Source organism: Phyllostomus hastatus, unplaced genomic scaffold (assembly GCF_019186645.2).
Source record: "Phyllostomus hastatus isolate PE091 unplaced genomic scaffold, TTU_PhHast_1.1 phas_scaffold_216, whole genome shotgun sequence".
Lineage (NCBI taxonomy): Eukaryota > Metazoa > Chordata > Mammalia > Chiroptera > Phyllostomidae > Phyllostomus > Phyllostomus hastatus.
In genome coordinates this window covers 21,158,722-21,174,636 of record NW_025334018.1, presented here as the reverse complement: position 1 = coordinate 21,174,636, position 15,915 = coordinate 21,158,722, and the positions used below count along the sequence as shown (strand labels likewise).

At 55.8% G+C, this 15,915-nt stretch overlaps 1 protein-coding gene across 1 annotated transcript in view; it reads right to left on the bottom strand.

Annotated features, from left to right (window-relative positions):
- The window catches only part of PLPPR5 (phospholipid phosphatase related 5), a 78,875-nt gene extending 64,661 nt beyond the window's left edge, over window positions 1–14,214 (bottom strand). The window contains exons 1-3 of the mRNA XM_045817018.1: window positions 14,210–14,214; window positions 12,839–13,027; window positions 12,440–12,740 (exon numbers count right to left, since the gene is read on the bottom strand). Of these exons, the coding sequence (XP_045672974.1) occupies window positions 12,440–12,740; window positions 12,839–13,027; window positions 14,210–14,214 (495 nt within the window). The remainder of the gene's footprint in view (window positions 1–12,439; window positions 12,741–12,838; window positions 13,028–14,209) is intronic.
- Between the last annotated feature and the right edge of the window lie 1,701 nt (window positions 14,215–15,915).

Sequence of the window (15,915 nt, the reverse complement as noted above, 5' to 3'; positions counted from 1 at the left end):
GTTTGCTGGTTCGCCCCATCGGGAAAGCCGGAGAGTCAATGGAAGGCGTCCATACGGACAAAACCCGGATTGCATTTTCCCGGTTCCTGCCGCAGTTGATTGCGGTGGTAGGTGATCTGCCCACCCGAGCGGCCCTGAGTCGGCCTTGACTCATCCATGTCCTTCGGCAAAGCACCACTGATTCTGATCCCTCTCCGAGGAAGGAAACTCGTCTCAAAAATAGTTCCGCGCAGCGACTCAAATGTTTCAACCCTTAGCCTAGGATTACTAATGAGAGGTACAGAGCATGAGTCAGAGACCCCGACGGGCAGTGAAGCCGTGATTCATCTCGCCCAGAAAGGCCGCCAGCCCTCGGCCCTCCACCGGGACACCGAGTAACTTTTCTGACTTACCGCGCACCTACACTGCAGATGTGACCCGGGCGGGCAGTCGGGCTTCCAGTGCGGGAAGGAAAATGCTGGGCTTTACACCGCCTGGCATGTTGGAAAAAGTAGGAATGAAATACAGAGAATGTCTGGGGAAGTAGTGGTCACAGGGGGAAAATATGATGGTTTTAAAGGTTTTCAAAACAAAATGACAGGTGTTTGAACTACGATCCATTTGCAGTAAATACGCGTTCTTTGGAACTACATTTTATGTAGCTTTAATGAAATAAAACGTGAAGTGGGTGCACACCGGAAACTACTTGAAATCAGGGATAACTGGGAAATAAGCAGAACATTAAAGACTTGGGTTTTTGAAAAATACTTTGGACTTCCTTTATAGCTAAGTATCTGTGAATGGGTAGTACACTTCCATATATATTGTCATGAAAAATAACATTGACTCATATGCCTGGGAAATTAATAACAGTTTTAAAGGAAAAAAGAGTAGCCCAAATCACCTTGCCTTCTCTAATTCTGTTCTCTTAAAACATACAGAGAGTTACTTATAACTACCATGTAAAAGGCATTTATTAGGTGCTATGTGGAAGCAAGAAGCAAAAATGTGTGGGCCACAATGGCTGGTCTGTAGGGACACATAATATTTCAAGGGCCAAAGCATTTGTATGCAACCCACTACCTTGCACACCCACGTGGTACACCACACCGCACACGCTGCACCCGGTTGCAGACGCTGTCATAATAACCCGACTGCGAGACGGCAAATCCCACTAGAAGAGGTTGCTCGGAGTTTTGTCTTCGGGATTAAAAGCCCCATCAGCTTCAGTGGAAAGAAAACGCCACAGTCTCTTAGCAAGGGCTGCTGGGTCATGGGAGGGGACGGTGCAGGTCACTGTGCAGTGTCTTGTCTACTTGAAAAAGAGATCAACCTCATCCCTTTACAGATGGTGGCTTTCTCCCAACTCCAAGGCTAATGCATTAAGGGAAAAAAAAATGGCATGCAAACTTCCTGCTCCAGTTGCCAGGGGTGAGCACACCCGAAACACACGGGTGTCGGCGCCCCACCTTACACACACAGGACGTCTCTGATGACCTTGGATGTGGACAGCCAGCCTGGTGGCCGGGGTCAAATCCACGCCACATGCAGACGGGGACTCCAAGACTCAAGAGAGGAAGAACCAGAGAACTGAAAACTAACTCCGTACACTGGGAAACCACCCCGGTCGGTCCATGTGGCTTCGAAAGGTGAGGCAGGCCCGTGAGCGCAGAGTCAGAGAGAGACTCGACTTCACTGCCCGGCACAGCGTCCTAGCAGAGAGACGGTCTCCTGAACAGGAGGGGCTGCGGCGGCAGTCTCCGGCCCCGGTGGGGGAGGGCGAGTCCAAACCCTGCCTGAGGGAGGTCATAACCATACCGAGCGGCCATGACCACGAAAGCCCCTGGACTCTCTCCGGCTCCCGAAGGTACGTGAGCGTCAGAGCCAGGAGGAGAGCTGCGGCCACCTGCGTGTCGGGCCCCCGACTTGCTGTCCCTTTCACTTGTCTGCTCTAACTTCACATCACCGTGAACCCCGCAGAGACCACACGGACTGCAGGTCCTCTACACTCACTGTTTCCACAGGACAGTGCATGTTAGGGCTGCGCTTTCCTTCCTTCGGTCCTGCTGTCTCGCTAGCGCCCCCGCCCACACCTGCGGCCGCCTTTCTCTTCACGGTGAGCCCCTGGGGCGAGGGGCAAAGACAGTCACCCAGAAGGGGGTCTGCAGGAAAGCCAGGTCACGGCTGAGTAGAAGCGGCAGGGACGAGGTGCGACAGAGGTGGGACTGGGGGGCCTGCGCGAGTGGAGGGGAAGTGTCTGAACAGGCAGGGCAGGGAGGGGGGCACCCCACTCCGCAGCTTCCTCATGTCTCTGCCGCCCCCCCCCAGGAAACGCCCCACGGATCACACGAGAACTTTGGGTATCCATTGCAGAATATCCCTAAGTCCCTTAAAACAAAGACTCCAAAATATCAATGCATTATAAATACATAAATGCCTATGCCTTTCTCTCAAGGGCATTGTGTATTTATACCACTGAAGAGCTCGTCCATGCCTCCAACCAGCTGCCGGCCCTTGAAGAGAGGACCGTGGCTTGGGCACCGCAGACGGGCTGCCTGCCGGTTCCACGCAGAGCTGCGGCAAAGACGTGATGCTGGAAACACCGAAGGCCTCGCAGAGCCAGGCGACTCGGGAACTCGGGGCCCTCGGTCTCTCAGCTGCTGCCACCTGTGCACGGTCCCGAACTTCGCTGTAGATCCAGCGTTCAGTACAATCTTTCCGGTCGACAGGGATCAAGTCCCAAGATGGGATCAAGTCCCAAGACGGGATCAAGTCCCAAGGAAAGACCGCCCACACTCACACCCTCTTCATCGCTGCCGGAATGCAGAGACCGCTGTTCTGGGCCACCTTGACACCCCCTCCCCATGGTTAAAAGCGCACTGGAGCCACCCCATGAGACCTGCTGCTTCTTGCTGCGGGCCACGGGCTGGCCGCTCGCCACCCGGGCTCAGTGTCCTGTCTGCAAACCGAGACAACCGTGGCGCCTCTCTCCAAAGCTGCCGTGAGGATTAAATGAACTAATACGAGGGAAGCACGGATAAAACGCCTGGCCTGGGCCAAGTGCCCACACAAGGCGACTAACTCTGTGTGCGGTCTCGCATCAGCACAGCCTGGGCGGGTCACTCGACCTCTGCGGCCCCTCCTTTGAGACTCCAGCGGCATGCTGAAGGGGCTCTAGGACCTCCAAGGGGCCGGAAAGTCCCAGCCGCAAAGCAGCGCGCTCTCTCTCACGTGGAATCCACCGATCCCTTCCGAGAAGGCAAGGGCAGGAGCCCGGTGGGGGCGGGGGGGGGGGCTGGAATAAAGTGGCGCCTGGCTCCCTGTGTCTGTGTTGCTCTGGACCCACCCAGGGAAGGGAAGGGGGCCCCCAGGTCATTGTGTGGGGAGGGCCCTCGAGACGAGGAGCAAAGGCCTCTGTGTCAAAGACCGAAGGGCCGGCACGTCGTTTTGACTCTTCCTCCACATCAGGAGCTGCGCAAACCCAGCGCAGTACAAGCACACGTGAAGGAAGAGGTCATTGTCACCACCCGAAGACACTGCTTTGTTCCTTTGGCAGAGAGGTCAGGAATTCACTGTAAATCTCGGGGTGCGGCCCCCGACACTCTCTCTCTATCCAGGACGGCTCATTCTGGGGGCTGGGAGAACGTGGTATTCTGGTTTGATGGGGTCTCTGGACATGTGAGCGGCTTCTCGGCGTGGGAAGGGCTTCTGGGCACCCCAGGGTGAGAACAGTCAAATTTGAAATTTCGATGAAAAAAAATCGATACAAAATGACTGTTTCGGCGGCACTTCCTAAATCACCCTTAAAGGGAGCGGGGATGGTGGCAGTAGAAGCACAACACACAACCTGGTAGTACGTGTGAGGTCTCGCTGTAGCGGCACAACCCTGCCCTCCGGGGGGCAGAAACGCCCCGGGGTGGGAGGACCCGGTGTGTCAGGACGGGGGTCCCACTCAGCCGCCCTGGGATGTCACACGCTTTTGGCTTCCCGGAGCCACTTTGGGAGACTTGGAGAAGGGCGAGACTGGCGCTCGTCCCGGTTTGGGGACGGGTAACCGCCTTTGTCCTCATTTTCACGGGAGGTGTCGGGAATGATGCTGGGTGCGGGCAGGGAGTCGGGGTCACCGCTAGCGTTTTATCAGGGAGGGCCCACTGCCACGCGGCCGCTCCGCGTCTCAGCTCTCTGGACGTTAATTAACAACTGATATCATTAGCATTGTGGAGGTTCAAAAATGATTTTTTTTTATTGACGAAAGTAGTGACTTTTAATTAGCATGATGAACGCTAAAAATGGACTCTTCGTTGGTACAGTTAAAGATCTCCGGGCCGTGTGGGTCGGCTGACACAGTCTCCCGCCCGTGAGTGGACACGGCACCAGCCTGCCTGGGGCCTGCCACCGCCACCTCGATGGCTCGCTCTCAGGGGACCCAGGGGGCAGCCGTTGGTTTAGGAGGAAGTCTGCTGAACCACTTGTCTGCCCGAGGGCACAGAACCCGTGGTGCTGCTGGCTGACCCTATAAAACAGGGCGACACGCGCACACGACCCGGAATGTACGAGACCAGGCATATGGACGGCGTTGTTGGCGTTAACGAACGGCTATTACGGAACCACATGCTCAGCGTCCCAAACTTCAACTGGTATCCGGAAGACTTATCTGCCAAAAATACCCCAAGAACTGCGTGTGACCGCAGGGGCTGGAGGCGGATGACGGCACCCTGACCTTGAGATGCCGGAGTCTGGCGGGGGGAACATGGATGGAAATAAACACCCTATAGAGCCCAGTGTAAGGCTATTTTAAAGCCACAGCTGGTGAAAGAGATAAACGCATCATGGAGGAGAATGCAGTTATTTCGTCCGGTCTGATCAAAGGAGATGACACCGAGTCTGGGAAGATATAGCAGAATGTTCCAGAAAGTTCTGTGTAGTTTGGGTGGGGGCATTCTAGACGTTAGCAGCAAAGGACATAAAAATGTATCTATACACAAAATAGTGAATTTATTACACATACACGTACACACACACAACACACACACGTGTTCTCTCATTGAGAAATGTCCACCGAAAGACAATGTTCTGAGTTTTAATTATACCTGGTCTGGAAAAAAAAATCTGGGTGATTCTGTTCCTACAAAAAAGAAAAGGGGTGATTTTACTGGCGACGATTCTCCAACCACATCTGTCGTAACGCGACTGAAAGAGGGAGCAGCCTGCTGAGTGAGAGCTGGCATTCTCAGAAATAGTCGAAATAGCACTTAATATAGAACCTCACTTCACATATTTTAAAATATCTTCCATCGGAATGATGTTCCTCATGAGTCAGTTCCCAAAGTCGGCGAAAAGGACCCTCCTAACTCCGGGTGCAGACCCCAGCTCACATCAGAATGTGCCTTCTCAGCCCGCGAGGACGGCACCGCTGACCCAGGAAGGTCAAGTTCTGTTGGCCAGTCCCGCTGGTCCGGGAACAAGGGAGGTTCTGCCTTTGGGCCCAGACTCTAAGTTCCTCTGTTCCTGTCTGAGTGGAGCTGCGTCTACACATCAGCAAGCACGAGGGCCCTGCCAAGAGCTCATTGACAGACTGTCAGTGGCTTTAACCGCCCCCCAGCCCCCACCTTCCAGGAGCGCCACCATTTACGCTGTGGCTCAGATTCGTGGCCACCTGCCTGCAGCCAGCAGCGCACTGGACCTGAAGTAACAGGTTCAGACCCTGGATGTGCCACGTGCCAACTGGAGCGGAGCGCTGACGCTCCCTGGACGGGTCACCTACCGCAGGGACCGTCAGAGAGGGTGGGTGTGGCCAGTAAGGGGCTCACTCACTCATTCAGCAAACATGACAAACACACCTAATGTCCTTTCCCTGTGCACAGTCAATACATACTATCAGCCTCTGTGCTAGAACAGCCATCACCTACCAAGTACTTTGCGCATGCGTACACTGCATTCTTGTAAGGTGTGATGCTATCCTCTCTTAGCTTACAAGGAAACGGAGGCCTGGAGACAGAATTTCGTGCATACTGTCTGAACTCCGTACACAGCCCAAGTAACGGCATTTACCTAGTACACAGGAGATGCATTATCATCATTGGAAAACTTTTACAAGTAATGCCTTTTTGGCACAGTGCAAATTTAAGAGTTAATCTGATACAATCCATAATGAACAGATCGTATACACACTGTTCCCTGGAAACATTATTTCTCTCCAATGAGCGGAATGACTCTTCATAATAATTTTGACAATACTCCGAACTTGCTGAAATATTGTGAAAACCACATTGGGTATTGGAGCAAATACTCTTCATAATTAGTTAGGAGACCCTTCCTTCCAGCTGGCTTCTTACTTTATTTACTTTTGCTATTCTTCCTCCAGGAAGCTCTGAGACACACTATAAAAACTGCATTCATTTCCCTGCACCACGGAATGAGCATTCGGACGGGCCACGCCGCGCTCTGAGCGGCCCTCTCCACCTCCAGTGCCCAGGTGACAACACCACTGTGTCACCTGCCCACATTATGTTTCCCCCCCAGGTACCAAGTGACTGACTGTCTCCAAAATGCATTCTCACCCCTCTGATCCTCACAGCACCTTGTGAAGTTCGGATGAAATATGTCAGCATTTTTGCAGATGCGGTAACTGGCTCAGGCAGCCACCGGGATGAGCAGTGGGTCGGAAGGGAGAGAGACACGGAGGAGGGGCGGGGGGAAGCGGGCTGGTTTTCAGAGCCCTGGGCCTTTGCCCTCTCCTCTGGCCACCACCTCCGCGTCCGTTTGCCAAGGGGCGGGACACACGGGAGAGGAGAAACAGAAAGGAAAGCAGGCAGGTAAGGAGACTATGAACGAAAAACTATGAATGAGAATGTCTTACAAAGCAAGGTCCTCAGAAGCATGGGAGGAGCTGAAACAGATCCACGGACCCTCAAGGAGGAGTTCCGGACTTGCAGGGGTCCTTGGGCATGTCTGCCAATGCACGAAGGCCCGGGACGCTCTGACTAGGAAACTGCAGCACTGCCTACACAACTGTGGTGTGTCCGCTGCGCCCCCGCCTAGTGCCGGGTCCCGCTGAAGACGTGTGCTCGGAACGAGAGGCCCCTCGGCACCCCGGGCACCGTGTCCGCAGGCCCTGTAACCACAGGTGCCCGGTGTGTGTGCCACAGAGACGGGAACCATGGGTGCGGGGACGAGAATGGCTCAGCGCCCCTTCCACAGCCCACCCCCTCCCCACGGCATTTCCACAGGAAACAACACACTTCCCTCCGCCACGCCCCGAACCATTATCTACGCGGGCACCCGAGCTTCCGCTCAAACCGGGAACATGGAAACGGAGGATAAGAGGCTCAATTAAGTGCTGAGTCCTCTGGGATTGAGTCAGCGTGGCTAAAAATCTCTGCAGAGCACTAACGGGGGGCAGGACCAAGGTGCACGACGAAAGAGCCGGCGGCACTGGCGGCACCAGCGGCACAGGCTGCGCTGGCTCTGCGGCACTGCCACCGTGGGGCTCCGGACTGGACGGCTCGTCTCCTCAAGTCCCCTTCCTAAGTTTATTGGGAAGATCAATGATCGTAATGGATTTCAGAAATCTGCTGCAGGTCTGGCAAACAATCTCACTGAGCATCCTACGTCTCACTTACGAGGTGGATTTGACGACTGCGCCAATGTTTAGAGCAAGTCCCGCCAGGCCGGGCATTCGAGGAAGCAGCGCTGTAAACTAACATGGTGCAGGGCCGGGCGTCCGGGGAAACCGTCGCCTGTCACCGGCCTGAGCTGCCGCGAAGAGGTGCAGGCGCCCTGGAGCCAGGGCTCCCCGCCGACTCCGGGAACACGGCTCTGAGCTCTCCAGCGCTTGCTGCTCGGGCTCCCCGGGGTTTGGTGGGGAGTGGACCGAACTAGGTGGCCTCTGTCCAGCGCTGACACTTCCCCAGTCCTGGAATCCACCAGCAGACAAAGGACTCCTCTAGGCGCTTTCACCAGGCTACCCACACTGATCTTCACAACCCTGGGGGCGCTGCACGGTGGCCACACACACTGAAGAGCCGGGTGCCACTTGGACACCTACGTGCGTAAGCTCATTCCACGCTCATACTAATACCCACATGGTCGCCCTTCTACAGCTGAAGACACTGAGGCAGCGAAGGACTGGCTGGAGGTCACTCAGCTGGAGCATGGCAGCCGCTCTGGGCTTGCAGCCCCGGCTGTCTGCCCCGGAACCTGCAGACAGAACCCCTACAGGCGCTGTCTCTTAAGAGGTAGAGCGTTTTGCCTCCCATTGATGAATGAGAACATTCAGCCCAAGGTCCCATTGACAGTAAGCGCAAGAACCCAGGAGAAGAACCCAGACTCGGCCGGCTCCCACGGCTGGGCCCACACCCGGGGGTGCGTTCCGGGGGCGGGGGGCTGCCTGAGGAGGCAGCAGCCAGCTCCCAGGCAGAGGGGTCCGGTGGGGAGCCTTAGACATCGGATCTACTGAGACAGAGCTCTGGATACGGCATGTGTTTCCGTCACCATCAGCGTCTGCCGCATCCAGTGACGACACCACACCCTTGGGACAGCAGCAGGAGCTCTCTCTGTCGCTCAGCCTCTGGGTCTAGGGGGAGTTTCCTGGGTGTGTTGGCCTCAGGAACCAGAGACGCCCTGGTGCTCAGAGCTACCCAGCTCCGCGAGCAGGCTTTCCGTACTCGGGAGGACGGCCCAGCGCCACCTCCTTCACGTCATCGGGTGCTGGGAGGTCTAAGCAGCCACCGCGTCCAAGTTCGAGCAGCAGAAACCACTGCCCCCCCACCCAGTTCTCGAACTCAGTGGACGCCAAAGAGCACTAATTGGCTCCTTTCAATGCTGTACGCACACGGCGCTTTGGCAAAGCCTACCCAGGTCCCGCCGAACCGTCCCGGTTTTCAGAGAATTCATGAGCCGTGTCATTTTTGTAAATGAGGCCAAATTACAGGTGTTCTCTGAAAACACGATTAAAATAATATTTCCCAACACCAAATAGACCTGGGAATAAAGAGTTTAAAATCCTCTCATGGATATTTTGATAACAGAAGAGCCCTACACTACTGCCCCCCAAATATCCTAAAACGTCGCCCATCAGGCAATGTCCCTGCGTGACTCGGTTCCCCGCAGGTTGAGGAAAACCGCAGGCTGGCCTTGGCAGCCCAGGACGCATCCCCCGGGACGCGAGGCTGCCCCAGCTGAACCCCACTCCCACAAGCTACACAGCCCACGGCCAGCTCAAGAGCACAGCCCGCACTTTCTGCGACCAAGTGGTCATCCAGGTAGCTGCTTCTGGGACCACCGGACGCAAATCCATGGCAGCGTCTCCTTCCGGTCCCATCATCACAAACGCCACCGTGTTCTACAGGAAGCTTTTCCTCGCCCCTCTGAAGAAAAACGGTCTCATCACCCACCACACTCCTAGCCTCTCCGTGTTGCGTGTGTGCATGTACATTTATGGAAGTACACAGTAGCACTTCTGTGGCGATGACCTGTTATGACCTTTGGCATGTGTATCTGATTGGGCTATAAACGCCTTAGGATCACTCTGCTTGGTGCAGTGCCTGAGACACAGGAACTCAACAAACAGTTACCAAATTATTATCGTATTAACGACGCTAATGAGACAGTGATTCTTATGGAGTACCAAGTATGGGCCAAGGATAGTATTTCTGCATTAAAGCTAATTTAATACACAAAATCCCGTGACTTAGGAAACGGAGGCTTAACAAGCTTAAGTCACTGATTCAAGGTCACGGAGCAAGTCCTGCTCCCCTCCATTCATGAAGCAGCGGGACAGACTTTGGGTCTGAGTCCAAGTTTGTTAGATTCCTACCTGGCCCCCAAGTCACCACGAGACAAAAGTGGTAAAACGGAAAACGTACATTGCTTCCAATGTTTAAATAAGTTTATAAAATATAAAACAAACCTTACTCTGTGGTAGTGAGAAGAGCTACTTTTCAAAATTAATCTAAAGCATTAGGAAGGAGTTTTGAAGGTTAAGAAGTATGTATTATGAAGAACCTTTATCACTGCAGCCCAAGAAAGCTATGCAATGCAGAAAGAGACTGAGGCATGAATTGAGAAGAATTATTTACAACTAAACCCAGTCTGCATATTACAACAGAAATGGTGAAGGGTTAGGAGAGTGGCAGAATAGGTTAAAATTCTGGGCACAGCATGTGTAGCCTTGGTCCTTGGGCATGTCACCTACTCTTCCTAAGTCTCAGTTTTCCCAAATGACAGGTGACAATACTAATCACTGCTTTTGGAGATAATGCAAATGTGTCAGACCGGTGTAAGATATCTAACTCAACAAATGGCAGCACCGCCACCGTTCTTAGTAATGACAGCATTTTCCCGCAAGTGACCATGCGGAGCCAGTGTCCGTCAGAGGCACAGAACAGCGACCACTGGCCCTGACGTTTCCCTCTGAGACCATGCACCCTGCAAAGCAGAAGGGGACCAGAGGCCAGCGTGCAGCGAGCCCCCCAAACCCAACCTCCCTTCCTCTGCCCACTGACCCTCCAGTTCTTTCTCAGGCACCTACAGAATTGAATGTCAAACACATAAACCAAGTTGGCTCCTCCCTCGAGGCCTGCCCATCGGCCATCTCAGCTCTTCCTTCCCAAGCCATGGCCTCTGGTGCCAGTCTCGTGGGCAACCAACATCTCACCTGCCACCTTGGCGCTCAGGTGCTTCTAGTTTATTACCTGGTCCTCAGGGTCCTCAAGGGTCACTACAAAGGGGCTCTCCTAGAAGGTGCATGTGGCTCTGGCCCACAAAGCCCAGCCCAGGGCAGGCCCTCCAGACACATGAACTGATTCCCGCCCCCCTGCTCAGTTCCCCTGAAGGGGCAAAGAATCAAAATCTCCGGGCCACTGTGCTAGTGTCTCTAACTGGCACCTGCCACTGTGGGTGGCAGTTAGGATCTGAAAAGTGCCACCTCATTGAAATAACACACAGAACAGCTATGCCCAAGGCACGAGTTGCAGACATTGTTGATTATGGTGGCGAACAAAACCAGCGTTCTGAAAGCAGCTGGCTTTTTTCAAAAGCAAACCCACAAACCAACAAACGAACGGCACCTTAAACCATCCCTGAGCTACTTGACTCCTTGAAATTATCTGCCTGGGAACCCAACAACACCTGCAGGAACGGCCTCAAGAAAACCAGTTCCTTCCCTCTTCCCGCTTCTCACACAGACGCTGGAGAACGCAGACATGAAGCCGGACTGGGGACTGCTGACACATGTTAGCAAAGTACAGTGAAAACAAAACAAACCATTTCTGCGCGTCTCCAACCGGGGTGCGGGAGGTGACGGAAGCCAGGCACACCCATGCCAGACAAAGTTTCCACCAGGGTGGTGAGAAGTCCCTGGAGTTCCGTGGTGTGTGTTAGGCACTTTCCATTATTGTGTCAATTATCAAAGGATCTCCCCCTAAAGTCAAAGGGAAGACCCCAACCTCACAGATACCACCGATGTTCTGAACATTCACTGCTGCGATTCGCAGAGGCAGCCAATGAAAATTCCACTTGTCTCTTCCTGTTTAATTTCCTATCTGTTAATCTGCCCTCTGTCCAGGCAGGGTGGGCGGCCGAAAGAAGGGACGGAGGGAGGCAGCTCAGCAAGGGGACCCCCAATATTCGACAACATCCCCAGGAACCATAACGCTTCCTGAAGAAACATCACCAATCCTCCCCACCAAGAACCCCGCATCCTATTCACATACTAAGTGATCACTCTAATAATCACACATGTGCACACGCGCACAGATGTGTCAGTACAGACACGCACACACAGTCCACACACCCGGAGGCGTCCTCGGCAAGGCTGTCACAGCGAGAGCTGCGCTGCCCAGCGAGGGGAGCAGCCCCCGAAGAAGTGCCGGCCTCATGACCGGCTCCTGCCAGCCCCCAGCTGAGCCTCCCCATGGAGGAGTTCTCTGTTCTTTGACAGCTGTGCTCAGCTGAGTCCCTCTGGCACTTGCACTGACCAGGCAGGAGGTGGGGAAACGGACACCGGCGCCCTGACCGCCGAGTGCGAGTCCCCTTCGCCCCTTAGCAATAGGTCCCCTGCCCCTGCCGCTGACCCCGCTGGGGCTCATCCTCCCCCGGCAACGTGGGAGCAAGGCCACCACCCAGCCGATGAAGTCAACATGCACCCCAACGGCTTACCGCCCCCCCCCCCCGCCTCCGGCCCTGACCCCCACCCAGCACCTCCGACAGTCCCTCCGCTCCCCTCCCCCGCTCCATCACCAACACTGCAGCTGCCGCAGGGGTGCGGGGTGGCGCGCGGGGGAGACGGATCGGGGGGTGTCCTCCGCGCCCACCCTGACGCGCCCTGGCGGATGTCCGCTGGGGAAGGGGCTGCCCGCGAGTTGGAGGAACTCATCGGGCCGAGGCCGGGGCGCCCCAGCCTCGGCGGGGGCCTCCGCCCGGGAGGAAGGAGGTGGGCGCGGGCCGGCGCGGGGCTTACCACGAGCACGGGGACGCCGGCGGCCAGGGAGTAGAGGAGCGCGGGCGGCACGGCGCTGCTGTCCTCCGGGCCCGGGTAGGGCTTGCGGTAGGCGCTGTCGTGGCAGAAGAAGCCCTGCACGTTCACGGCGAACGTGTCCGTGTACTCGAAGTAGTACGCCAGCATCACCGTCCCTGCCATGATCACCATCTGGAAATAGAGCATGCTGCTGGGGAGCGCGGCGGCCGGCGGGGGCACGCAGCCTCCCGTCGCCGAGGAGCCGCGGGGCGCGGGCGGGGGCGGCCGCCGCGAGGAGGCGGCGCTGGCGGGGCCGGGCCGGGCGGCGAGGCGCGGCGGGCGGCGGCGGCGGCGGAGGCGGCTACCCCCGGACGGGCCCCCGCTCCCCTCCCCGCCCCCGACCCTCCGAAAGCGCCGCCCGCCGGGGCGCGGGGTCGCGCGGGAGGGCGGGGAGTCCCGGGCGCGGGAGCATCCGCGGGCAGCGGCGCCGGGTCGAGCCCCCAGGCCCGCGCGGAGGCGGCGGCGTCGGCGCGGACGGCGGCACCTGCGCCCCTCGGAGGACGGACGCGGCGGAGCCGGAGGAGCTCCTCGCTGGGGTAAAGCCCCGGAACGTGGGGGGAGGGGAGGCAGCAGAGAGGGAGCTGCTAGAAACTCCCTTCCGAGGCGGCAGCTGGGCGGTTGAGGAAACCCGCACCGCGCCGGGGGTGCGTGCACGCGTCTTCGGAGCGCCAACGCCACCCAGGCGCCGGGTGGCGCCGACTGGCAGCCGGCGCCCCCTGGGTTTCCCTCGCCCCGCGCAGGACACGCGCCCGGCGCTGGCTTCCGGGCGCAGCCGGGAGAGTCATCTCAGAGGGCTGGGGGTGCCGAGCCTCCGCCTCCCCGCCAGCTCCCCAGGCTTGGCGAGCGCGAGCGCCGAGCTCCTAGTTCGCCGCCTCTCCTGCAACGGCCCCTTCCTCGCTCCTCCGTCCTCCTCCAGATCCTCTTCCGTCTCCCATTATTAGCTGCTCGTGATACGCGGCATTGCAGATTCCCGGGACCCGGCGAGGGGCAGCCGCCAGGGGGAAGACGAGTGTTTGCCTCCTCTCGCTCGCTGCTCCCTGAGTCCTCGGGAACAGCCCGGGTCCCCCGAGGCCGGAGACAGGGCGGGCGCACACCACATGCATGCAGAACAGGCAGCCGGAACGCACCCTGCGTGGGCGGACACGCGTATGCGCGGGCGGGGAAGTCGCTGTGGAACCTCTTCGTGAGGCCATGTGGGTCCTTGCCCTGTGTGACAAGTTTAGGCAGCAGACTTATTGCGAGGGTGGGGGTTGGGGGGCGGGGGGATTAGTCCCATGCTACTCACCGCCCCGCCCCCACTCCAGGGATCAGGTGGGGAGGCCTGTGTACAGCGGGCGAGGTGATGAGAATATTCCTAAGAGATACGCCTGTCTTAAAGCGTAGTTTGCCTTCCGGGTTTCCGGAATGTTCATTCATTTCGGTGGGTTGTAGCCTGATGAGTGTTTTTGGAGGTGGGCCTCCGCATCTGCGGGAAAAGCAACCCTGTAACGCTAAAAAGGCCATTTGAATTTGGCAAATGATTGGAAGTTGGGGGATACTCTCCTAACGGCAGTGTGAATTGCTTCAGCATCGCATAGGTGCCCTCCACGTCCTTACAGACAAAGTTTACTAATGACTTAGCGTTTACTGGCTAGGAGACCCCGAACACCGAGTATGAGAAGCAATTTTGGGCACCGTAAGCAAACTGTTCCCAAATGGTCCCCAGCGGCTCACCGCATCGCGGTAACGTTACGCGATATAGCCGGTGTGACTCCTACAGAGTTAGATGATGTACCGCTCCATTCAGAAAATCATTCTAGGGCTATATTTAAACTGCTCCTCTGGTTCTCAATAGGATCCCCCAAACCTTCCCACCTAATGGAATTTTTGGAACAATGGTGTTAACTTTTAAGTGCAGTTCTTAAGGATACCTTTGGATTAGGGAGAGTCTAATGTAGGTGATGTATTCAAGCTAATGAAAGCATGCATAATTTTCAAAATGGAAATGCATTGTAATGCATTGTTAACATGTACTGAGTGCCTAGCATGTTCCCAAAAAGGCAGGGTATTTGGTCTGTCCTGTTCACAGCTCTGTCTCCAGTGGGAACACTGTTATTGCACATAGTAGGTGGTCAAAAAGGACCTGTTGTTGCACATTGTGGGCAGTCAGTAAGGACCTGTTGTTGCACACAGTGGGCGGTCAGTAAGGACCTGTTGAACAAATCAATGAACTTGCTCCTTGAAGAACAAGAGGGAAGTGTTTTCACATAAAATTTATGTCAAGCGTTTGGGAATGACAGTCTGTGAGTCCCTGGGTAAGCACGACTCGCACACTTGCATGGCACACTGGCATTGAGAGGGTGCTGGTCCTGCCTCGGTTCACATCCCAGCTCTGCCACCGAGCAGCAAACCTGAGCAACACCCTTGACCTCCTTCTGCCTGAGCTTCCTCACGTTCACAAGGTGGTAGGAGGATGAGTCACACTCAGGTAACGCTGTCTGGTACCTAACGAACACCTTTTCATGTTTACATCCTGTGAAATTTAGCTTCTAGACATAAAGTGCCTGTCCTCTCCTTCACGCAGGCCGTTCTAGCACCCATCACCGGTCACTTCCTTCTCGTTGCATCGCTTGCAGAATGATTTGGGGTGTATCCATGCCTTGGTAGGCGGGTACACTTTTCTGTAGACTTGGGCAGATTCTGCGTGTTCTCTCAGATGCTATTCGACACAGGAATAAAATATTACTCCCCTTCAGAATTCTCAATAGTCATCATTGGTCTAGAATGAGGTGGCCAAACAGTGTTGAACGAGCCGTGGCTGACAAACGACCCATTGCTGAAATGGAAGTTAACACTGAATCTTCGCTCGCGTGGTAAAGATGCCACCATTGAGTGAAGCCCCGTGAATATTTCAGCAGATGGGTTATCCACAGAGAGGGGGCGGGGCGGGTCAGAGTGCGTGAGCTGCGGGCCCCAGGGCTGGTTTCTTTACCTTCTGAGCCCGTGCTTCTCTGGGGACAGAAGGAACTAATTTGTCTCATCTCTGAGCTGCTTTCGGCAGTTAAATATAAATGGCATTTATAACTCATTTATTTTCCCAGTGCTGGTGGTTCCTATTACGTTTATACATGCACGACTTAGAGACCACTCTGTCTCACCGTGTGTCTCCACCCATAACGTACGAACCACGGTCAATACTGAGACCCATCGTGGGGAGTTATTTGTTCATCTCAGTGCCTACCATCTCCCCTCCCCCATACTCGTGTTCTAGCAAAAGCCAGAAAGGTGCCAGCCCCGCATGGGAAGACACAGTCCTTCTCTATACGGTTTATGACTTGTCCTCCGCAGACAGAAGACCAGTGCACACAGAGCAGGTGGCGGGGGCCTTCGTGTTGCTGGCAAGTTCAGAGGTCGGCTGTTGAATGTTTGTGGGTGGCGAG